Genomic DNA, 24,236 nt, shown 5'->3' on the forward strand with positions numbered 1-24,236 from the left:
CTCCTCTCTGTTTTATTGGCAAATGTCCAGTTACTTGACAACAAGATGGGATGTGAAAAATGAATATTTTATGCTTTTCAGTAACTTGGTTGATAAGTGATATAGACATAAAACTGGAGTGTTTCACCATGCTTCGTCGTGACTGCACAGTGGACTCTGTGTTTCAAGTGTGAAGGAAGTCTCAAGCTTTTGCTCACCTGAACGAGAATACCTCATGTTAAATTGCAGACCTTTTTATCTACCAATAGAGTTTATCTGTAATAATCATTGCTGTCTACATCCCACCACAAAATGAGAATGTCACTAAGCAGGCACTCAACGAGCTGTACAGGGCCATAAACAAACAAGAAAACGCTCACCCAGACAACGTTTTTTTTGGACGGAGACTTTAACACGGGGAGACTGAAATGTGTTTTTCCCCACTTTTACCAACACGTCTACCCACAGAAATGCATACAAGGGCCTCCATCGCCCTCCCTTCGGCAAATCAGACCATGACCTCATCCTCCTGCTTCCTGTTTACAAGCAAAAACTCAAACAGGAAGTACAAGTGACGAGCTCAGTACAGAAGTGGTCTGACGAAGCGGATGCTAAGCTACAAGACTGCTTCGCTAGCACAGACTGGAATATGTTCAAGGATTCATTCGATAACGTTGAGGATTTTACCACATCAGTCACAGGCTTCATCAATTAGTGCATTGACGACGTTGTCGCCACAGTGACCGTACATACGCTAACAAAATCCATGGATTACAGGCAATATGAGTGCCGGGCTAAAGGCTAGTGCTACCGCTTTCATGGAACGGGACACAGACAAAGCCCGCTAGGACCTCCAACGAGCCATCAAACATGGAAAAAAATAAAAATAGGACTAGATGGCATCGGCAGATAGAGCAGCTCTGCTTCTAGCTCCTAAGCAACTTTCCAGTATTTAGTTTTTTGTGTGGGGTATTTCTTAGATTATTGACCCAGGAATTTGTTTGTGTTATTACATACAGCCGGAAATAACTTTTGGAGAGCTGAGGGCGGTAACTCACCAGCATTACGATCGGGAATACGACTTTCCCGAATTGGATTCTTTGTTCGTACCCCCCAGGACAATTGAACTGATTCCAGTGGCCGATCCAAAACACAACTGGTGAAGAAGAGGTATTCGAAGAGGTATTCGGAGTGGACTTCTAGCCCGACTCAGGAGGTGTGCACACCATCCATCGCTTCCGAGTATATTACTCGCTAATGTTCAGTCTCTGGATAATAAGGTAGACGAGCTCAGGGTGAGAATCACCTTCCAGAGAGACATCAGGGATTGTAACATACTCTGTTACACGAAAACATGGCTCTCTCGGGATATACTGTCTGTCTTTGTCAATACAACCAGCTGGGTTCTCAGTATATTGTGAAGACAGAAATAAAGAACTCTCCGGAAAGAAGAAAGGCGGGGGTGTATGTTTCATGATTAACCATTCATGGTGTGATGGTGATAGCATACAGAAACTGAAGTCCTTTTCTTCACTCGACCTAGAATAACTCACAATCAAATGCAGACCGTATTACCTCCCAAGAGAATTCTCTTCGGTTATAGTCACAGCTGTGTGTATTCCCCCTCAAGCAAATACCACGACAGCCCTCAAAGAACTTCACTGGACTTTATGCAAACTGGAAACCACATATCCTGAGGCCGCATTTATTGTAGCTGGGGATTTTAACAAAGCAAATTTGAGGAAAACGCAACCGAAGTTCTATCAACCCATTGACTGTAAGCACCCGCTCTGAGAACACATTAGACCACTGCTACTCAGCTTTTCAAAATGTCTACAAGGCTCTCCTCCACCCTCCCTTCGGCAAATCTGATCACGACTCCATTTTTCTCCTCCCTTCCTATAGGCAAAAACTTAAACAGGAAGTACCCGTGCTAAGGACTATTCAACACTAGTCTGACCAATCGGAATCCACGCTTCAACATTGTTTTGGTCACACGGACTGGGATATGTTCCAGGTAACCTCTAAGAATAACATCAACGAATACATGGATAAGGTGACTAAGTTTATCAGGAAGTGTATAGGAGATGTTGTACCCACTGACTATTAAAACCTACCCTAACCAGAAACCGTAGATAGATGGCAGCATTCACACAAAACTGAAAGCGCAAACCACTGCATTTAACCATGGCAAGGTGACTGGGAATATGGCCGAATGCAAACAGTGGAGTTATTCCCTCCGCAAGGCAATCAAACAAGCAAAACATCAGTATAGAGACAAAGTGGAGTCGCAATTCAACGGCTCAGGCACAAAACGTATGGGACAGAGGGAAAACCAGTCATGTGCGGACACCGACCTCTTGCTTCCGGACAATCTAAACACCTTCTTCGCCCGCTTTGAGGATAACACAGTGCCACCAACGCGGCCTGCTACCAAGGACTGTGAGCTCTCCTCCTTGGCCGATGTGAGTAAGACATTTAAGCGTGTTAACCCTCGCAGGGTTCCGGCCCAGATGACATCCCTAGCCGCGTCCTCAGAGCATGCGCAGACCAGCTGGCTGGAGTGTTTTCGGACATATTCAATTAATTCCTGAACCCAGTATGCTGTCCCCACTTGCTTCAAGATGTCCACCATTGTTCCTGTACCCTAGAAAGCAAAGGTAACTGAACCTAATGACTATAGCTCAGCATTCAACACCATAGTACCCTCCAAGCTCATCATTAAGCTTGGGGCCCTGGGTTTGAACCACACCCTGTACAATTGGGTCCTGGACTTACATTTACATTTTAGTCATTTAGCAGACTCTTATCCAGAGCGACTTACAGTAGTGAATGCATACATTTCATACATTTTTTTTTTCCCGTACTGGTCCCCCGTGGGAAACGAACTCCTGTACTCCCTGTTCACCCATGACTGCGTGGCCACGCACGCCACCAACTCAATCATCAAGTTTGGCCCTGGGAGTGTGGTGCCAGGAAAATAACCTCTCACTCAATGTCGACAAAACAAAGGAGCTGATCATGGACTTCAAGAAACAGCAGAGGGAGCACGCCCCTATCCTCATCGACCAGACCACAGTGGAGCAGGTGGAAAGCTTGAAGTTCCTTGGCGTACACATCACTGACAATCTGAAATGGTTCACCTACACAGACAGTGTGGTGAAGAAGGCACAACAACGCCTCTTCAACCTCAGGAGGCTGAAAAAATTTGGCTTGGCACCTAAAACCCTCACAAACTATTACAGATGCCCAATTGAGAGCATCCTGTCGGGCTGTATCACCGTTTGGTACGGCAACTGTACCACCTGCAACCGCAGAGCTTGAAATCACTGGCCACTTTAAAAATGTTGACATATTTTTGCTTTATTAATCTCATATGTATATACTGTATTCTATTGTACTGTATTTAGTCTATGCCACTCCGACATTGGTCATCCTAATATTTATATATTCCTTATTCAATTATTTTACTTTAAGGTTGTGTGTATTGTTGTGAATTGTTAGATATAACTGCACTGTTGGAGCTAGAAACACAAGCATTTCGCTACACCCGCAATAACATCTGCTAAACATGTGTATGTGACAAATAACATTTGATTTGATTGATTTGAGATAGAATCCTACCACACTGGCTCAGACTCTCGTCGTATGTGGCAGGATTTGCAGGCTATTACAGATTACAAAGGGAAACCCAGCTGTGAGTTGTCCAGTGACGCAAGCCATAGACTGTTCTACTTACACCCCAACACACACATACATCCACACATAACATGCACACACATGCATACTGACGCCACACTCACATTTTCACACTCACCACATGCGCTTCTGCAACAGCTCAGTCTATTATCTATCTTATTGCCAAGTCACTTTACCCCTACCTATATGTACATAGCTACCTCAATAACCTCATGCCCCAGCAAGTCGACTTGGAATGGTACTCCCTATATTTAGCCATGTTATTTTGCATTGTTGGAAAAGGATAGTAAGTAAGCATTTCACTGTTAGATTACGCCTACTGTTTACAAAGCATGTGAAAAATACAATTTGATTTGACAATGTTTCTTAATTTTTTACTCTGCATCGTTGCGAAATGTCTCATAAGTAAGGCTCGTTTGACTCGTTTGGCTCGTTTGACAAATAAATAAATATTCGGACGACCCCAACAGCTGATTTGTTTTGGGTGTTGTGGGTACTGTAGTTTAGTCGAATGCGAATTCATGCTTTGGGCACTTGAATGAGAATCATCATATGACTACAACACCCAGCTTTGCCTAATATATCTCCCTGGTCTGAAAGCAGTTACCACTTACCCAGGAGAAGATGGTGGATTTGTTAGAACTGGTGCTTTTACTAGTCCTGACCTTCTTATTATAGCCCAGTGTTCCTGCCATGGTTTCGAGGCTTTTTCAGAATTCTTGCTCCCATAAATGTGCTGTGTCAAAGGACACTTTGTTGGTAAATAAAATTGACGTCATAGCTTCTTTGTGAAGGTTATCAACACGAGCATGATATAGCGTAGCCTAATGGTTAGAGCGTTGGACTAGCAACCGAAAGGTTGTAAGTTCGAATCCCCAAGCTGATAAGGTACAAATCTGTCATTCTGCCCCTGAACAGGCAGTTAACTCAGTTCCTAGGCTTCATTGAAAATAAGAATTTGTTCTTAACTGAGTTGCCTAGTTAAATAAAAGTTTGAAGAGGGAAGGGTTTGGTAGAAGTTAATGGGATTTGTTTTTTCTTAGTAGTACAGAATTAGGAAAACCATGCTTGATCGCACACTCCAGCGCAATAGGTGGCGGCATGCACCTTAAACGTTTGTTTGTGGAACGCCACTATACCAAAGAAGAAGATGTGTGAATTTGGAACAGCAACGTGCTCGATACTCCATTCCAAACACTTTAAAGAAAACATGTTATATCTCAATCTGGCATTAGATATCGGTTACCCGGGGACAATCACAGATAATGTATTCTGAAATCTTGGAAGAAAAGGAAATTCCTCGACTTGTAAAGCCAACTCCACATCGTGGTGCCACTAAAACAAGTGGGGGGATCGAGTCTAGCTAATTACTTGTTTTTGATATTTGGTGTCATCACACTAAGATCTTGAATACATCGTGACCTCCGGGGTTGTGTTCAAAGACTGTCAAGGCCTTGAATATTAATTGTTCCGTTTCGGCTCCGGGTTTACCCTGTTGAGACTTGGAAGTGAATTTGTGAAGAAACCTGATTGGCGACATGCCAAGGAGTAAAAAAGGGAAACGTAGTTCAAACAAGGGTAAGTTGGCCAACTGCTGTCTTATTTGTTAACAAATGATTATGTGTTGCAAAGGGATAAGTTAGCTAATATATATTATTTGCAGCACAATCTAAGCTGGCATAAATGCTGTGCATCTGCCTGAATTGATCGGTTCCATATGGAACAAAGTTGCTTCACTACAGTAGTTAGCTACTTTCTCATATAATGTCCATTATTTGTAGCAATGCATTGACAAACTGGTGTTTGATAATAGCTAGCTATCTAACACATTATATAACTGCTATAGCACACTATATATCTGTACAGTATGCAATGTTTTGTTTGTATTCTGAGCTAGACAATTTGTTTATCTTGCTCAGTACATTAGCTAGCTAGATTTATTTGCAAGCAATTTTGCCTTAGCTAGCTAACGTTAGCTAATTTATCGTTAGCTAGCAAAGTTTGCTTGTTATAATTGACCACTTGATCATTTTATTTCTTTATTTATACAGTTAAGTCGATTGACAACACATTCTTATTTACAGTGACCTGTCAAACATCAATAAACAACAATTGCAGTATACGTAACTATCTGTATACACATCAATTACACAATACATGAAAAGCAAACGCATTCAAAGTGACATTGCCACATAGCTCTAACATAGTGGCTAGTCTGCGCTATATCTAGACACACATGAAAGGTAAAACGCTTGTGCACTGGGAGTATTCCTAGCAAGGCTGGTGTTGGTCTGAAAAAGAGACCTAATTGCATTTGCCTGTGATTTGTGGTGTGGAGTTGACTCTTTGCCCTTCGACCCGAGCTTCGATTCCTACTACCACTAAGATTCAGTATTTTTGCAATGGAGGAGAGGAGTAGTTGAAAGAGCAAGAAAAGGGAGGGTCACTGGTAGGCAGGTGGGCCACCAGGCAGTACAGAATCAGAACCATGGCTTGCAAATTCACTAAAATAGAGGCTGTCAATGAGTAGGCTGAGCTATTCTATGTGCAACAGACGGAAGACTGAACACACTTGCATCTTTCTGAGAGGGGAGAGAAGGGGGCAGGCAGACAGTCTTAACCGTGTGTGTGTAGGCTATATCTTGGTAATCTATATCGCAATGTCTTGCAATGCCTAGTACATACACCAAAAGTATAAAGTATACACTGAGTATACCAAACATTAGGAACACCTTCCTAATATTGAGTTGTCCCCCCCCCCTTTCCTCTTAGAACAGTCTCAATTCATCAGGGCATGGTTTCTTCAAGGTGTTGAAAGCGTTCCACAGGGATGCTCCAATGCTTCCCACAGTTGTCAAGTTGGCTGGGTGTCCTGTAGGTCTTGATACACACAGGAAACTGTTGAACGTGAAAAAACCCAGTAGCGTTGCAGTTCTTGACACAAACCGGTGCGCCTGGCACCTACTATAATACCCCGTTCAAAGGCACTTAAATCTTTTGTCTTGCCCATTCACCCACTGAATGGCACACATAGACAATCCATGTCTCAATTGTCTCAAGGCTTAACAATCCTTTAACCTGTCTCCTCCCCTTCATCTACACTTATTATAGAAGTGGCATCAATAAGGGATCATAGCATTCACCGGGTCAGTCTGTCATGGGAAGAGCAGGTGTTTTTAATGTTTTGTATTTTCAGTGTAGATTATGCCATCAATGAGAATGGATAAGCTACTTTACATAGTGCCAGTGAATTAAAATTGATCATTTTAATTGGCCTAAATGTCCAATTAAAAAGTAGGCCTATTGTGCCTGTAGCTTATTTAATGAAACCTTGGCTGGCTGTTGATATCTTAGGCCAGGGGTATTCAACTCTTACCCTACGAGGTCCAAATTCTGCTAGTTTTCTGTTCTACCTGATAATGAATTGCGCACACACACCTGGTGTCCCAGATCTAAATCAGGGACTGATTTAGAAGGGAACAATGAAAAAACACAGTGGAACTGGCTTCAAGGTTCAGAGTTGAGTGTGAGGGTCATAGGACAATCAGTTGCAAAGCAAGGCATCCCCGCTAAACTCTTTGTAAATGGGAAGTTCACTTTTTCGTCCATCAAAGCATCTCAAGTGCAAATAATGTTCAGCAGCTCAAATCAGCAGGATCGAAGGCATTTTTATTAGGAATGATGTCTACGATGGATCGCTAAAATAATGAATTCCTCAATTTAAATATTATGGGGAGCCCTATATGTAACAGTTTAGCTTCCGTCCCTCTTCTCGCCCCAACCTGGGCTCGAACCAGGGACCCTCTGCACACGTCAACAACTGACACCCACAAAGCATCGTTACCCATCGCGCCACAAAAGCCACGGCCCTTGCAGAGCAAGGGGAACAACTACTTCAGGTCTCAGAGCGAGTGACGTCACCCGATTGAAACGCTTTTAGCGCCCACCACCGCTAACTAACTAGCCATTTCACATCGGTTACATATACATTTGGCTGCCAAGCACGAGTTATCAGTGTAGCCTGTTATCATCTAGACATGAGGTTGAAATATCTTGACCCCTAGAATAAAAACCTCCAGGTTTCCGTCATGTGTCAATTAAATGGAAAAAATAAAGAATTACAGGGGGTAGTTTGGAAAAACTAATCCTGTGTGAATTGTCCTCTGGAGTAACGTGCATGCATGGATAATAACCAACATCTCTAGTAATACTAGACCCGCCCAAAAGGGATATATAACGCGGCAAAGAATAGGCTTATCAGCGTAGAGTGATCATCATCCCATGGGATCTGTCAAGGTGGCGCACAGTAGAAATAACACTGAAATATTCTAGTTCCTACACATCACCTCTTATATTCAAACAAAATAAGCATTTTATAGGCTAAGTTGATGAGAAAATGTGAAGCTTTATGTTCATGCCAGTCCTCTAGAACGCGATATTAGTCATCATAGTTGGACTCTGCAATCATTTTTTTTTAAATTTATTTTATTTTTATTTCACCTTTATTTAACCAGGTAGACAAGTTGAGAACAAGTTCTCATTTACAATTGCGACCTGGCCAAGATAAAGCAAAGCAGTTCGACAACATACAACAACACAGAGTTACACATGGAGTAAACAACATACAGTCAATAATACAGTAGAAAAAAAAATAAGACTATATACAATGTGAGCAAATTATGTGAGATAAGGGAGGTAAAAGCAAAAAAATGCCATGGTGGCAAAGTAAATAAAGTATAGCAAGAAAAACACTGGAATGGTAGATTTGTAGTTTGAAGAAAGTTCAAAGTTCAAATATAAATAATATGGTGCAAAGGAGCAAAATAAATAAAATAAATAAATACAGTAGGGGAAGAGGTAGTAGTTTGGGCTAAATTATAGATGGGCTATGTACAAGTGCAGTGATCTGTGAGCTGCTCTGACAGCTGGTGCTTAAAGCTAGTGAGGGAGATAAGTGTTTCCAATTTCAGAGATTTTTGTAGTTCGTTCCAGTCGTTGGCAGCAGAGAACTGGAAGGAGAGACGACCAAAGGAGGAGTTGGCTTTAGGGGTGACCAGAGAGATATACCTGCTGGAGCGCGTGCTACAGGTGGGTGCTGCTATGGTGACCAGTGAGCGGAGATAAGGGGGGACTTTACCTAGCAGGGTCTTGTAGATGACCTGGAGCCAATGTGTTTGGCGACGATTATGAAGTGAAGGCCAGCCAACGAGAGCATACAGATCGCAGTGGTGGGTTGTATATGGGGCTTTGGTGACAAAACGGATGGCACTGTGATAGACTGCATCCAGCTTGTTGAGTAGGGTATTGGAGGCTATTTTGGAAATGACATCGCCGAAGTCGAGGATTGGTAGGATGGTCAGTTTTACGAGGGTATGTTTGGCAGCATGAGTGAAGGATGCTTTGTTGCGAAATAGGAAGCCAATTCTAGATTTCACTTTGGATTGGAGATGATTGATGTGAGTCTGGAAGGAGAGTTTACAGTCTAACCAGACACCTAGGTATTTGTAGTTGTCCACAAATTCTAAGTTAGAACCGTCCAGAGAAGTTATGCTGGATGGGCGGGCAGGTGCAGGCAGCGATCGGTTGAAGAGCATGCATTTAGTTTTACTTGTGTTTAGGAGCAGTTGGAGGCCACGGAAGGAGAGTTGAATGGCATTGAAGCTTGTCTGGAGGGTTGTTAACACAGTGTCCAAAGAAGGGCCAGAAGTATACAGAATGGTGTCGTCTGCGTAGAGGTGGATCAGAGATTCACCAGCAGCAAGAGCGACATCATTTATGTATACAGAGAAAAGAGTTGGCCCAAGAATTGAACCCTGTGGTACCCCCATAGAGACTGCCAGAGGTCCAGACAGTAGGCCCTCCGATTTGACACACTGAACTCTGTCAGAGAAGTAGTTGGTGAACCAGGCGACGCAATCGTTTGAGAAACCAAGGCTACTAAGTCTGCCGATGAGGATGTGGTGATTAACAGAGTCAAAAGCTTTGGCCAGGTCAATGAATACGGCAGCACAGTATTGTTTCTTATCGATGGCGGTTACTATGTCGTTTAGGACCTTGAGCGTGGCTGAGGTGCACCCATGACCAGCTCTGAAACCAGATTGCATAGCGGAGAGGGTGCGGTGGGATTCGAAATAGTCGGTAATCTGTTTGTTGACTTGGCTTTCGAAGACCTTAGAAAGGCAGGGTAGGATGGATATAGGTCTGTAGCAATTTGGGTCAAGAGTGTCACTTCCTTTGAAGAGGGGGATGACAGCAGCTGCTTTCCAATCTATGGGAATCTCAGACGACACGAAAGAGAGGTTGAACAGGCTAGAAATAGGGGTTGCAATAATTTCGGCAGATAATTTTAGAAAGAAAGGGTCCAGATTGTCAAGCCCAGCTGATTTGTAGGGGTCCAGATTTTGCAGCTCTTTCAGAACATCAGCTGAATGGATTTGGGAGAAGGAGAAATGGGGGAGGTTTGGGCAAGTAGCTGTGGGGGGTGCAGTGCTGTTGAATGCAGTAGGGGTAGTTAGGTGGAAAGCATGGCCAGCCGTAGAAAAATGCTTATTGAAATTCTCAATTATAGTGGGCTTATCGGTGGTGACAGAGTTTCCTATCCTCAGTGCAGTGGGCAGTTGGGAGGAGGTGTTCTTATTCTCCATGGACTTTACAATGTCCCAGAACTTTTTAGAGTTGGAGTTGCACGAAGCAAATTTTTGTTTGAAAAAGCTAGCCTTGGCGTTTCTAACTGCCTGTGTGTATTGGTTTCTAACTTCCCTAAAAAGTTGCATATCGCGGGGGCAGTTCGATGCTAATGCAGAACGCCACAGGATATTTTTGTGTTGGTTAAGGGCAGTCAGGTCTGGGGAGAACCAAGGGCTATATCTGTTCCTGGTTCTAAATTTCTTGAAAGGGGCATGCTTATTTAAGATGGAGAGGAAGGCATTTTTAAATGAGGTGGCGTGTATGTGTGCTGTTTCATCTTGCGTTGGGAGTCGAGCAAGAATTGACTCTTTCGACTAGAGGTCGACTGATTATGATTTTTCAATGCCGATACCAATTATTGGAGGACCAAAAAAAGGCGATACCGATTAATCGGCCAAATTGTTTTTTGTGAAATGTTTAAAAAAAAATGTTTTAATTATTTTTGTTTTTTAAATGTATTTATTTATTTGTAATAATGACAATTACAACAATACTGAATTAACGATTTTATTTTAACTTAATATAATACATCAATCAAATCAATTTAGCCTCAAATAAATAATGAAACATGTTCAATTTGGTTTAAATAATGCAAAAACAAAGTGTTGGAGAAGAAAGTAAAAGTGCAATATGTGCCATGTAAAAAGCTAACGTTTTAAGTTCCTTGCTCAGAACATGAGAACATATGAAAGCTGGTGGTTCCTTTTAACATGAGTCTTCAATATTCCCAGGTAAGAAGTTTTAGGTTTAGGTTATTATAGGAATTATAGGACTATTTCTCTCTATACCATTTGTATTTCATATACCTTTAACTATTGGATGTTCTTATAGGCACTTTAGTATTGCCAGTGTAACAGAATAGCTTCCGTCCCTCTCCTCGCCCCTACCTGGGCTCGAACCAGGAACACATCGACAACAGCCACCCTCGAAGCATCGTTACTTATTGCTCCACAAAAACCGAGGCCCTTGCAGAGCAAGGGGAACAACTACTCCAAGTCGTTTGAAACGCTATTAGCGCGCACCCCGCTAACTAGCTAGCCATTTCACATCGGTTACACCAGCCTAATCTCGGGAGTTTATAGGCTTGAAGTCATAAATCAAATCAAATGTATTTATATAGCCCTTCTTACATCAGCTGATATCACAAAGTGCTGTACAGAAACCCAGCCTAAAACCCCAAACAGCAAGCAATGCAGGTGTAGAAGCACGGTGGCTAGGAAAAACTCCCTAGAAAAGCCGAAACCTAGAGAGGAACCAGGCTATGAGGGGTGGCCAGTCCTCTTCTGGCTGTGCCGGGTGGAGATTATAACAGCACATGGCCTAGATGTTCAAATGTTCATAAATGACCAGTATTGTCAAATAATAATAATAATCATAGTAGTTGTCGAGGGTGCAACAAGTCAGTAACACAAGAGTAAGTGTCAGTTGGCTTTTTCATAGCCGATCTTTGAGAGTGTCTCTACCGCTCCTGCTGTCTCTAGAGAGTTGAAAACAGCAGGTCTGGGACAGGTAGCACGTCCGGTGAACAGGTCAGGGTTCCATAGCTGCAGGCAGAACAGTTGGAACTGGAGCAGCAGCACGGCCAGGTGAACTGGGGACAGCAAGGAGTCATCAAGCCAGGTAGTCCTGAGGCATGGTCCTAGGGCTCAGGTCCTCCGAGAGAGAGAAAGAAAGAAAGAGAAAGAGAGAATTAGAGAGAGCATATTTAAATTCACACAGGACACCGGAAAAGACAAGAGAAATACTCCAGATGTGACAGACTGACCCTAGCCCCCTGACACATAAACTACTGCAGCATAAATACTGGAGGCTGAGACAGGAGGGGTCAGGAGACACTGTGGCCCCATCCGATGAAACCCCCGGACAGGGCCAAAAAGGTAGGATATAACCCCACCCACTTTGCCAAAGCACAGCCTCCACACCACTGGAGGGATATCTCCAACCACCAACATACCATCCCGGGACAAGGCCGAGTATAGCCCACAAAGATCTCCGCCACAGCACAGCCCAAGGGGGGGGCACCAACCCAGACAGGAAGACCACATAAACAGCTCAATGCTTGAAGCACAGCGAAGAGCTGCTGGCAAACGCACGAAAGTACTGTTTGAATGAATGCTTACGAGAATGCTGCTGTCCACCATCGCTCAGTCAGACTGCTATATCAAATCATAGACTTCTGTGATTCTATGAATCAACCTTCAATGTTATGTCATAATTATGTACAATTCTGGCAAATTAATTACGGTCTTTGTTAGGAATAAATGGACTTCACACGGTTTGCGACGAGCCAGGCGGCCCAAACTGCTGCATATACCCTGACTGCTTGCACGGAACGCAAGAGAAGTGACACAATTTCCCTAGTTATAAGAAATTCATGTTAGCAGGCAATATTAACTAAATATGCAGGTTTAAAAATATATACTTGTGTATTGATTTTAAAGAAAGGCATTGATGTTTATGGTTGGGTACACATTGGTGCAACGAGTGCTTTTTTTCCCGAATGCGCTTGTTAAATCATCACCCGTTTGGCGAAGTAGGCTGTGATTCGATGAGAAATTAACAGGCACCGCATCGATTATATGCAACGCAGGACACGCTAGATAACTACACATGGTTGATGATATTACTAGTTTAACTAGTGATTATGTTAAGATTGATTGTTTTTTATAAGGTAAGTTTAATGCTAGGTAGCAACTTCCCTTGGCTTCTTGCTGCCCTCGCGTAACAGGTAGTCAGCCTGCCACGCAGGCTCCTCGTGGAGTGCAATGTAAGGCAGGTGGTTAGAGCATTGGACTAGTAACCGGAAGGTTGCAAAAACGAATCCCTGAGCTGACAAGGTAAAAATCTGTCGTACTGCCCCTGAACAAGGCAGTTAACCCACCGTTCCTAGGCCGTCATTGAAAATAAGAGTGTGTTCTTAACTGACTTGCCTAGTTAAATAAAAGGTGTAAAATATATATTTATAATAATCGGCCACAATCGGTGTCCAAAAATACCTATTACTGATTGTTATGAAAACTTGAAATCGACCCTAATTAATCAGCCATTCTGATTAATCGGTCGACCTCTAATCAGTAGTGCTTTGAAAGCTGCATCGGAGCGCCGGTATCAATCGTCCCATCACTAAATGATCGCCATTGCACTGCACACTACCCTATTCCATCTGGACAATAGGAATACCTACGCAAGAATGCTACTCATTGACTATAACTCAGCCTTCAACACCATAGTACCCTCCAAGCTCATGATTAAGCTCGGGCCCTGAACCCCGCCCTGTGCAACTTGGTCCTCAACTTCCTGATGGGCCGCCCCCAGGTGGTAAAGGTAGGAAACAACACCTCAACACAGGGGCCCCACAAGGGTGCGTGCTCAGCCCCCTCCTATACTCCCTGTTCACCCATTACTGCGAGGCCACACACGCCTCCAACTCAATCAAGTTTGCAGACAACAACAGTAACAGGCCTGATTACCAAAAATGACGAGAGAGCCAACCGGAAGGAGGTGAGGACCCTGGTGGAGTGGTGCCAGGAAAATAACCTCTCCCTGAACAAAACAAAAGGAGCTGATTGTGGACTTCAGGAAAAACAGCAACGGGAGCTCGCCAATAGCTACATTGACGGGACCGCAGTGAAGGTGAAAGCTTCAAGTTCCTCGGCGTACACATCACTGACAATCTGAAATGGTCCACCCATACAGACAGTGTAGTGAAGGTGCAACAACGCCTCTTCGACCTCAGGAGGCTGAAGAAGTTTGGCTTGGCACCTAAAACCATCAAACTTTTACAGATACACAATTGAGAGCATCCTGTCGGGCTGTATCACCGCTTGGTATGGCAACTGCACCGCCCGCAACCGCAGGGCTCTCTAGAGGGTGGTGCGGTCTACCCAACGTATCACCAGGGGCACACTGCCTGACCTACAGCACACCTACAGCACCCACAGGAAGGCCAAAAAGATCATCAAGGACAACAACCACCCGAGCCACTGCCTGTTCACCCTGCTATTATCCAGAAGGAGAGGTCAGTACAGGTGCATCAAAGCTGGGACAAAGAGACTGGAAAAACAGCTTCTATCTCAAGGCCAACAGACTTAAAATAAACATCACTAGTTGGCTACCACCCGGATACTCAACCCTGCACCTTAGAGGCTGCTGCCCTATATACAGTTGAAGTCGGAAGGTTACATACACCTTAACCAAATACATTTAAACTCAGTTTCACAATTCCTGACATTTAATCCTAGTAAAAATTCCCTGTCTTAGGTCAGTTAGGATCACCGCTTTATTTTAATAATGTGAAATGTCAGAATAATAGTAGAGAGGATGATTTGGAAATTGCTCCCAAGGATGAACTAGACTTGTGGAGGTCTGCAATTTTTTTTTGAGGTCTTGGCTGATTTCTTTTGATTTTCCCATGATGTCAAGCAAAGAGGCACAGAGTTTGAAGGTAGGCCTTGAAATACATCCACAGGTACACCTCCAATTGACTCAAAGGAAGTCAGTTACCCTATCAGAAGCTTCTAAAGCCATGACATCATTTTCTGGAATTTTCCAAGCTGTTTAAAGGCACAGTCAACTTAGTGTATGTTAACTTCTGACCCACTGGAATTGTGACAGATTAATTCACTGTGTCTGCAAACAATTGTTGGAAAAATTACTTGTGTCATGAACAAAGTAGATGTCCTAACCGACTTGCCAAAAGTATAGTTTGTTAACAAGAAATTTGTGGAGTGGTTGAAAAACGAGTTTCAATAACTCCAACCTAAGTGTATGTAAACTTCCGACTTCAACTGTATATACTAATGTCGGCTTCACCTAGGGGTCATGAAAAGGGTTGTACCAAAATGTTTGATGTATTAGAATCATTGATTATTCTTGTGTTGTATTAATAGAAGGGGGGGGGTTATAAGACACCTCCCTCCTTACATAAATAGGGTCCTAGACTACAGATTAACTATATATATATATTCACACACACACATTGAGGTTTTAATATTGTTCCACAGTTGTTTCTAATTCTCTCTCTCTGCCTCATTAAAAAAAGGCCCCTCTGAGTAATGTGTGACTGTGATGAAGGAGCTCTGCAGGGGAGTGGAGGAGATAAGACTAGTCAAACATTCCACAATTCATCAACTTTGGGGAGTGGACGTTTACTGCTAAGTTTTAGATAACACTAAAAGCCATTGTTTATATAGCTTGGTAGGCAAGGTTTTGGTCTCAGGAGTAAAATGGTAATGACGTAAGTAGTGACATCACCAGGCTAGACTGAGGGTGTAACAAAACAACTTGAGACTTTTTGTTTGATGCAGAACTTACTCTGAAACATGCGTGTCTGCAATTGCATTAATAAAGGTTTTTGAATGATTTAATTAAATATGTCAATGTTAATTTCACCAATGATTGACAAGGACGAAAGGAATGAACCCTAACACTATATTCTATTCTACTGTATTTTAGTCAGTGCCAGACAGACGTTGTCCTCCTGCGGATGAGCTGGGTGTTATTTCCCTCCCAGCTGTGCTGTGCCTGGTCAGGGCCTTAGACACTTACATTACACAGACGCAGGCAATACGACAGTCTGATCAGCTATTAGTTTGCTATAGTGAGAGTTCTAGGCCAGAGCCTATCGATACAAAGACTCACATTGGATTGTGGACACTTACTACAGCATATCGGCTGCCCAGCCAGCCATTCTACTAGAGGAGTAGGTATATTGTGGGCACTGCTTTGAGGAGTTCCCCTCAATGACATTTACGCCTCGGCCAGTTGAGCATCGTCTAGCACCTTTTTTCTAGGTACATCGAGTCATTGTTGCCCCCACCAATGAGGTCGGAACTGCTGTGGTGGGTGTTGCCCAAACCCTGAGTGGGAACGGAGGGACATAGCCCCGAGCTCAGTCCTACTGGACTTTGCTCTCTGTCTGGCCCTTACCTAGTTCACCGACTTGAATCTGGTATTGTGATACCATATTGGAGTGATCTAATATAGTGCTACATATCAAAGGTTACTTATGCAACCACGGTTATGTGAGCTATTGGTTCACTTCAATCCTCTCTGTGATCTACGGCTCCTCAAAGCACACGAGGTGGAAGTAGTGTGGCGGCAGCTATTTAAGGTGGTCAGTCGCAGAACTACCCGGTACACCGGACTAATCTGAAATTCTTACTCGGCCTCTTGGAAGGTTACCATATTGGAGTGATCCAATAGCTCACATAACCGTGGTTACATATGTAAACTTAGTTGTCCACTTTTGTTTAGATGTTGAAATCAAGTGGCCTACCTGGATAAGATGCTTTTTACCTCAGAATGAGACTGTCATTGCTGAATGCTGAGACTTTTTACCACAGTACAGGTGGCCAAATGTCAGCATAGTGGTAGAAACATTCAAATTACAGATCCTAAGGAACTTCTGCCCATATAAATGCATATTTGTATGCTCATTGCACATTTATAAAACACAAACTAGACAGCTAGCCGTAAGTCTGGCTAAAATGCTACAAGCGGTACGTGAAACTCCAAGGCCATGCACAACCGAAACGGATCATTCATTTCCCACCATGTTCATTGATATTCCCTATTTTAGTAGGGTCAGTTGGTACAAATGGTATGGATAGAAAGGTTAAGGCCTTTAGGACAATGTCTCAATGTGTTTCGGCGTCCATATGACCGATTCTGTTGGACCAAACCTCAAATGCAAATAGCGAGTTGAAACTGCTTTCTGTCAGAGAGGAAGAAGAGATCATCCGTCTTTGTTGTGAGTGGCAGGGGGAGGGGCTTGGTGAAGGAGCGAAAAAGACAAATGCTCATATAAACAAACAAATTAAACCTTGATTCTTGCAGTACTGGCATTTGGAACATTGCGTTCAAACATAAAGTAGAATTTATTTGATCTATCGCCCAGCCCTAGTCCCTAGGCTGGCAAGGAGCTCCGCCCCCGGTCAATTCGGGTCTGATGTGGGTAGTGCACATAACGTGAGGACTCAACACGTCTCCCGAGGATAGTGGACTCAGACTTTGGGTCAGATTACTGAATGCTCAAACTCATTTTTGTCACATGTACAGGTGGCCAAATGTCAGCATAGTGGTAGAAACGGTAAAATGACAGATTTTCAACTGGAATACTTTAGCTAGCTATCTCCAAGTAAAATCCAAGTTTATAACAACCACTGAGTAATTTATATTAGATATCGCCATGTGACCAATAGTAAAGATGGTAGAATTAATCTTATTGCTGTTCAGTTGATGAGAATGATCAAACAGGACAGGTTACATACAGAAGGTCTGAACAGGCTTACAGAGAAGTGTCTGGGGAAAGCAACATGAAGAAGGAGAGGAGGTTTAGTGTCTAATAGTCTCTTCCTCCATCCATGGCCAACCTGCCGTCTCTTCTCTCTGCACCTGAACCCCTTTACAGGCTCTCTCAGACAGGAGGTTATACAGTTGTAGCTGTCGGCCAAGGGCCCCGTCTCTCAAAGGTAACACAGCAGAACTCCAACCCCATGTAACCTGGACCCCCGTACTAATATGGCCCTACATCACCTGGACTCATTTGACACCCATGGCCATCTGTTAACTATTCCCGCTTGACCATCACATCCCAGTACTTCTCCACCCACTTGACTAACTCATCTTTACCATTCGTCATTGTTACAGTTCATATGATATTGCATGGCTCATGACTTTACAGGTGTAGTAGCTAGGTTTGAATATTCCAAACAATGTCCTCAGGAGTTCATTGCCATATGTTTTACCCTGCCTCATGTCACTCCGGCTGGTCCCAGGATTCCCAGCCTGCTCTCTCCCTCTCTGTCCTACTAACACTGTATCCACATCTTGGATACCCCCAGCTCCACTGTCCCCTCTGCACGTTGGCCTACTCACTGACCTACCTCCTCTCATAGAGGCGTCATTCAGAATGCTGCATAAACCATAGCACTACCATTCGTCAGCGTTCCCATCTCTTCCACCCTGTGATTGTTTTCTTATCTGTGGTTTCGAGCTTAGGCAGCAGGGAAGTTGCTTATGTCTTGAAAAGCTCAGTTAAAGACCCAATTGGCCGAGACCTAAGTTTTGAGATTTGTGGGGACAGGAAGCCCTTTCATCTCACTGGCTGTGTCTGGAAAAGAAAAGCCCTGTCACTCTCTCAAGCGCCTCCCCTTGGCGTGACTGAGGTGCAGACAGTTGTGGAAAGCTTGAGTGATTGCCATAGGCTGACACGTGCATAGTGTTGGTTGTGAACACTGCCTGGGGTTCAAGGTTGAGTACCAGTAAGTCACGTGACTGATAAGGGCCCACTCGGGTACAGTATGGTCACTAGGGACAGAGAGGTGAGATATGGGAATGAATTACAGTACCAGTCAAAGGTTTGGACGTGCCTACTCATTCAAGGGTTTTTCTTTATTTTGACTATTTTCTACATTGTAGAATAATAGTGACATCAAAACTATAAAATAACACACATGGAATCATAGTAACAAAAAAAGTGTTTAAAAAATCTAAATATATTTGAGGTTCTTCAAAGTAGCCACCCTTTGCTTTGATGACACTAAATGAATGGACATGCTTCCTGGAGGCCATTGTTGATACAGTACTTTTGGTCATGTGGTGTATTCCAGGACGTTATTGTAAATGAAAATGTGGAGTCTGGTCAGGCTTCCCCCAGCCCTAGAGCCATTCAACAGGGAGGGGATTTTACAGCTTGATTCCCTGCATCAGGTCTGTCATCCCGGTGAACTTTCCCCCAGTAAAGCTTTCTCTGCTGGGGCTGGGCAGGCTGATTTTTGGGGTTCAACCTGAGGATCCAACTTCACTGATAAACTAAGAAAGGTCTGTCTTGAAGGATGAATTCCTTTGAGCCTAGGTATGCTAGGTCTTGATCAGTGGGGTAAGGCAGTGTGGCCATGTGTGACTATATCCTCACTGTCTCTGCCATCTGTCAGGATAGGGCCACAGTCCGGTAGCTGTACTAGGGGCAGTGCCAGTCAGTTGGTTCGGCTGTGTCTGAGGGATTAACACTTCGGGCAGCGGCCGCCCGCAACCAGCCTTCCCAATTTAGCTGCATGTGACGTGGCCCTGTGTGTCAGCACTGGGGAGAGAATAGACCTTGGTCTCTACAAGGGTCCTGGGATGTCATTACTGACAGAGACAGACAGCTGAGTGAGCCACTGACAGAGACAAAGTTCACCTCACACTCATATCTCTCTGCGTCTCTATCCCTTTCTCCTGCTCTCACCTACTATCCTCCACTCTCCTCGTTCTTTCTATCCTCCGTTCTCTCTCTCATAGGGGGGAGGAATGGGGTGAAGGGTGGGTCTGGTGCCAGTGATGATGACCTGGCGTCGGATGTGCTCAGTCACTACAGCAGTGCCAGCGAGAGCGCCTCGGTGCTGGATGACAGCACAGGTGGGTACACACACACACACACACACACACACACACACACACACACACACACACACACACACACGCACGCACACGCTAAGTCAACATGCATGTGCTCTCACACTACTAAACACAGGTGCATCATCCAAAGAAGTGTCATGCAGTTGATATAAGCTCTTTGTTTTGGTGCTTACCTGTCATTTCCTTTGTGTCCACCACAGGAGCAGGTGAGCCACTAGATGAACAGACTGCCCAGGAGGAGACCGAGGACAAGCTGAAACAATGCATAGACAACCTGATGGACAAGAGGTGGGGTCTCGCAGGACTTTAAATGTTTTTACAGAAAACTAAAGCCACCAACGTTGCTAGTACTTGGGTAAATGGACATGAGGAACATAAGATCAGCTTCAACATAATGGTGTAGTGTAAGACGTGTCCTCTCATAACTACAGCGTTAGGCAGAGCTGTGTGGAGACATACTGACGTGCCCCTCCCTCCTGTCCCTCGCAGTGCAAAGACACGCCTGGCAGCCCTGGAGTCTCTGAGAGGGGCCTTCTCATCCAGGCTGCTCTGTGACTTCCTGACGGAGAGGCGCCTCACCATCAGCGACTGCCTGGAGAGGAGCCTGCGCAAGGGTGAGACTGACACCATGCGACTGTCTGTGATGATGGTGGAGGGAAGGAGCTCGAGGCTGAATTTACCTGCTCAATCTAGTCAAACGCAGGTTACTTTAGGTGGTGCTAGGCCAAGGAGATGAATCAGACCTGCACACACCTTTTGGTCTACCATACCTTTATTTGGCTGGAAAATAAACATGGCTGATCCAGTGGATCGTCATCAAGTATACCTGAATTTAGGCTCTATGAATTGTTTTTCTTGACAAAGTCCTACAATAGTTTGACTTCTCTTGTTGACCTTAAGGACTGTAAAAGGTATCTTACCCTCCACCCTTTTCTATCCCTCTGTTTCTGTCTCAGGTGGTGGAGAGGAGCAGGCTGCAGCAGCCACAGTGTGTGCCCAGCTGTGTGTGCAGCTGGGCGGGGGGGACGAGAGCGAGGAGGGCTTCAAGATCCTTCGACCCGTCCTCAGCGCCATCATGATTGACGGCTGTGCCAGTGTGGCCGCCCGTCAGAGCGTGAGTGTCACCATTGGCCTTCATTACAGTCCCGTTGTCGACTGCAGTTTTCCACTGAAAGTGCATGTATTCTTGTAAGCCCACTCGCAGTTGAAGTGTTTCATCTTTGTTTTCCCTGTCAGTGTGCCACTGCTCTGGGTATGTGCTGCTATGTTTCTGCGGCGGAAGATGGAGAGGTGAGAATCTCTAGAAATCCTTTTCATTCTATTTCTCTGTAGCTGGAAAAGAACCAGTATGGAAAATCACGTGCTTAATTTAATGTTTCTCCTTCACTGTCTGTCTTAATCGTTCTCTCTCTCTCTGTGGCAGGACTTGGTAAAATCCATGAGTCACCTGGAAAGTGTGTTCACCACGTCGTACCCCAACTGTGAGGGCACCCTGCCCACCCCCAAGGCCGGTGCCCCTAAGCTCCACAGCGCCGCCCTGCACGCTTGGGCTCTACTCGTCACCCTCTGCCCCGCCTCCCGCCTCACTGTACTGCTAGACCTGTGAGTGAAACACACAGAACAGGGGCAGCGTCTTAAATGACACCCATTCCCCATTTACTACAGTAGTCCAGTACATTTGGCCAAATTAGTGGACTAAATGGGGAATAGGCTGCTATTTCAGACACAGACAGGATCTTGCCAATGAGGGGAAAAACAATAAAGTTAATTTAACCTGCCGGTTTGCTCATCTCACTTCCTCTGTCTCCTATTGTGCTCAGACATCTGCTCAAGCTACAGGCCTGCCTGGAGAGCAGCGACGTGAACTACAGGATTGCTGTGGGGGAAACCATCGCCCTGCTGGTTGAACTGGGAAGAGATATAGACAGGGTATGTTCTGCCTAGTGACCAACCAGGGCCTGTAAGTTTAGCCTTTTAGATCACAATGAATAAGATAAGACATTGAGGACCTGATTCTAGATCAGCAGTCCTATTCTGAGACACTTTGTAAATACAGTCCCTGGTCTTACTCACACAGGCTCAAACACAATATGGAGCCAATGTAGATCCCATGGAGAGGAAGTGAGGAAATATCCCTCCTTATCCTTGAGTGTTTTTCTATGTAGGAATTTGAAGACAGCGACATGCTGTGTGAGTGCCTGAAAGGTCTTGCCACTGACGGGAACAAACACCGTGCCAAGAACGACAGGAGGAAACAGCGCTCCATATTCAGAGAGGTGCTGCACTACATAGAGGTGAGGAACCACCCGTCCCTCCACATACACTTCTAACGTTGCTTAATGGGTTTAAAATTCATACCAGACCAGTCTCTAACTGGAGACCATAGGTCAGTGTGATATATATATATATATATATATATATATATATATAATGTTGATTTTAATATGGAAATATTCTCTCCCCCTCCTGTGCAGAATGAAGACTTCACAGAGGAGAAGATCCACTTTGGTGTGGAGGGCATCTACATCGACAGCTGGATGCGCAGGAGGGTCTACGATGCCTTCAAAGAGGTGCTGGAGTCTGGAGTTAGACACCACCTTCAGGTTAGGACAAATTATAGGTCTAGAAGTGTTTGTGAGATAAATATACTTTTTACAGCAGAGATATCAAGTATCTCTGCAACCAACAATGTTCTAATCAAATTTCTCAAAGGTTTTTGATGCTTGTTTGCCTATGCTTTCTCATGTATCATTTAGTAATTGCCAATAGTCAGCTTGTCATTCTATGCTATTTAAAGGTGTGTCTGGTCTATGTAGTTTAATCCGTTGCTAAGGGATATCTTTGGCCTGGGACCCCCTCTGATTCTGGACTCCTCCGTCAAAGCCAGCAAGATCTCCCGTTTCGAGAAGGTGACCCCACGTCCTATAAACTTTTAAAATGTCTGCAAACCCACCAGCACATTACCACTGCCCTAACACCATTACCACTGCCCTAACACCATTACCACTGCCCTAACACCATTACCACTGCCCTAACACCATTAAAACCATTACCACTGCCCTAAAACCATTACCACTGCCCTAACACCATTACCACTGCCCTAACACCATTAAAACCATTACCACTGCCCTAAAACCATTACCACTGCCCTAACACCAGAAAATACTGTTAAACAACCACACAGTGCATATCATGTGAGATCTCCACTTCCTAATGAAATATATGTCAGTTAAACAAAATGTACCTGTCCATTATCTTTAGCAGGTACTATGACATGTTATGGGTTTGCCTAGTCTTCACAGGACCCAATAGAAACCTGCCCTCCATATTGGTATTCTTCATTTTGAATGGTGTAAATCAAACCTGTTGATTTATTTCTCTCACAGCATCTGTTCAACTCAGCGGCCTTCAAAGCCAGGACTAAACTAAGGAACAAAGTGAGGGACAAGAGAGCAGATGTGATGTGAGGAATGAGAGGTTGGAGGAGAGGAATTGATGGAACGCGCCTTGGCCCCATAGGATGGAGACCCTGAGGAGAATAATACTGGAGTATATTTATTGAAGCGAAACGTTTGTAACGTTGCAGATAGAAATGTAATGAATAGAGCTGACATGATTTCCTTTTCCAAATGACAGACAATCCTATCTGTTCTACACAGTACATTTCTATAGGAACGTTCTGTAACATTACACCCTCCTGAACAGGCCCCTTGCCCAAACTCATCTCACAGGACACAATGGCTGCTGCCAAACCAGGGACTTTGCAGACAATGCAAACGCGTGTGCGTGCATGTTTTTATTTGTAATTTAACACTACATAATAAAATCATGACACCTACGGGACGCCTGAAAATCAAACAAAAAGGTGGTTTATTGTATCTTTTTATTAATATTTTCGGAAGAATATCTTAACCATTTCTGGTCGTGTACAGTTTTGTTTTCTAATTTATTGAAAGTGGGAGAACAGTACATTGATTTTTAAAATAAGTTCTGTTTACAGACTTCAGATATGGGAAGAGGACAAAGAAAATGTAAGTTTGGATGTTTTCATGTATATTTTTATGCTGGTTGGTTGTGCATATAATCTATACATGTAAACTGAACAAAAATAGAAATGCAACATGTAGTGTTGGTCCTGTGTTTCATGAGCTGAAATAAAAGATCCTAGAAAAAGCTTATTTCTCAAATTTTGTGAACAATTTTTTTACATCCCTGTTAGTGAGCATTTCTCCTTTGCCAAGATAAGGTGGATGGATTATCAAAAAACTGATTAAACAGCATGATCATTAATTAAAGAGGTGCACCTTGTGCTGGGGACAATAAAAGGCCACTCTAAAATGTGCAGTTTTGTCACACAACAATGCCACAGATGTCAAGTTGAGGGAGGGTGCAATAACCACCAGAGCTGTTGCCAGAAAATGGAATGTTAATTTCTCTACCATAAGCCACCTCCAATGTCGATTTAGAGAATT

General features: G+C 43.9%; 1 protein-coding gene across 1 annotated transcript; it reads left to right on the forward strand.

Annotated features, from left to right (window-relative positions):
* Positions 1-4,787: 4,787 nt before the first annotated feature.
* ifrd2 (interferon-related developmental regulator 2) lies at positions 4,788-23,940 on the forward strand. Its single transcript, XM_029723462.1, has 12 exons — positions 4,788-5,256; positions 19,648-19,764; positions 19,965-20,052; positions 20,254-20,378; positions 20,721-20,878; positions 21,001-21,054; positions 21,188-21,366; positions 21,585-21,693; positions 21,930-22,058; positions 22,239-22,367; positions 22,581-22,673; positions 23,151-23,940. Exons 1-12 carry the CDS (start codon positions 5,217-5,219, stop codon positions 23,229-23,231), a joined length of 1,302 nt encoding a protein of 433 aa, XP_029579322.1. The 5' UTR covers positions 4,788-5,216; the 3' UTR covers positions 23,232-23,940.
* Positions 23,941-24,236: the final 296 nt, after the last annotated feature.

The sequence above is a fragment of the Salmo trutta genome, chromosome 30, assembly GCF_901001165.1.
Source record: "Salmo trutta chromosome 30, fSalTru1.1, whole genome shotgun sequence".
Lineage (NCBI taxonomy): Eukaryota > Metazoa > Chordata > Actinopteri > Salmoniformes > Salmonidae > Salmo > Salmo trutta.

Bases quoted from the DNA above. Each gene is read 5' to 3' on its own strand.
- ifrd2 (XM_029723462.1), top strand. From the start codon at position 5,217: ATGCCAAGGAGTAAAAAAGGGAAACGTAGTTCAAACAAGG. The intron at 19,765-19,964 runs GTGGGTACACAC...TGTCCACCACAG, and splicing joins GGTGCTGGATGACAGCACAG to GAGCAGGTGAGCCACTAGAT. The intron at 22,368-22,580 runs GTTAGGACAAAT...TGGTCTATGTAG, and splicing joins GAGTTAGACACCACCTTCAG to TTTAATCCGTTGCTAAGGGA.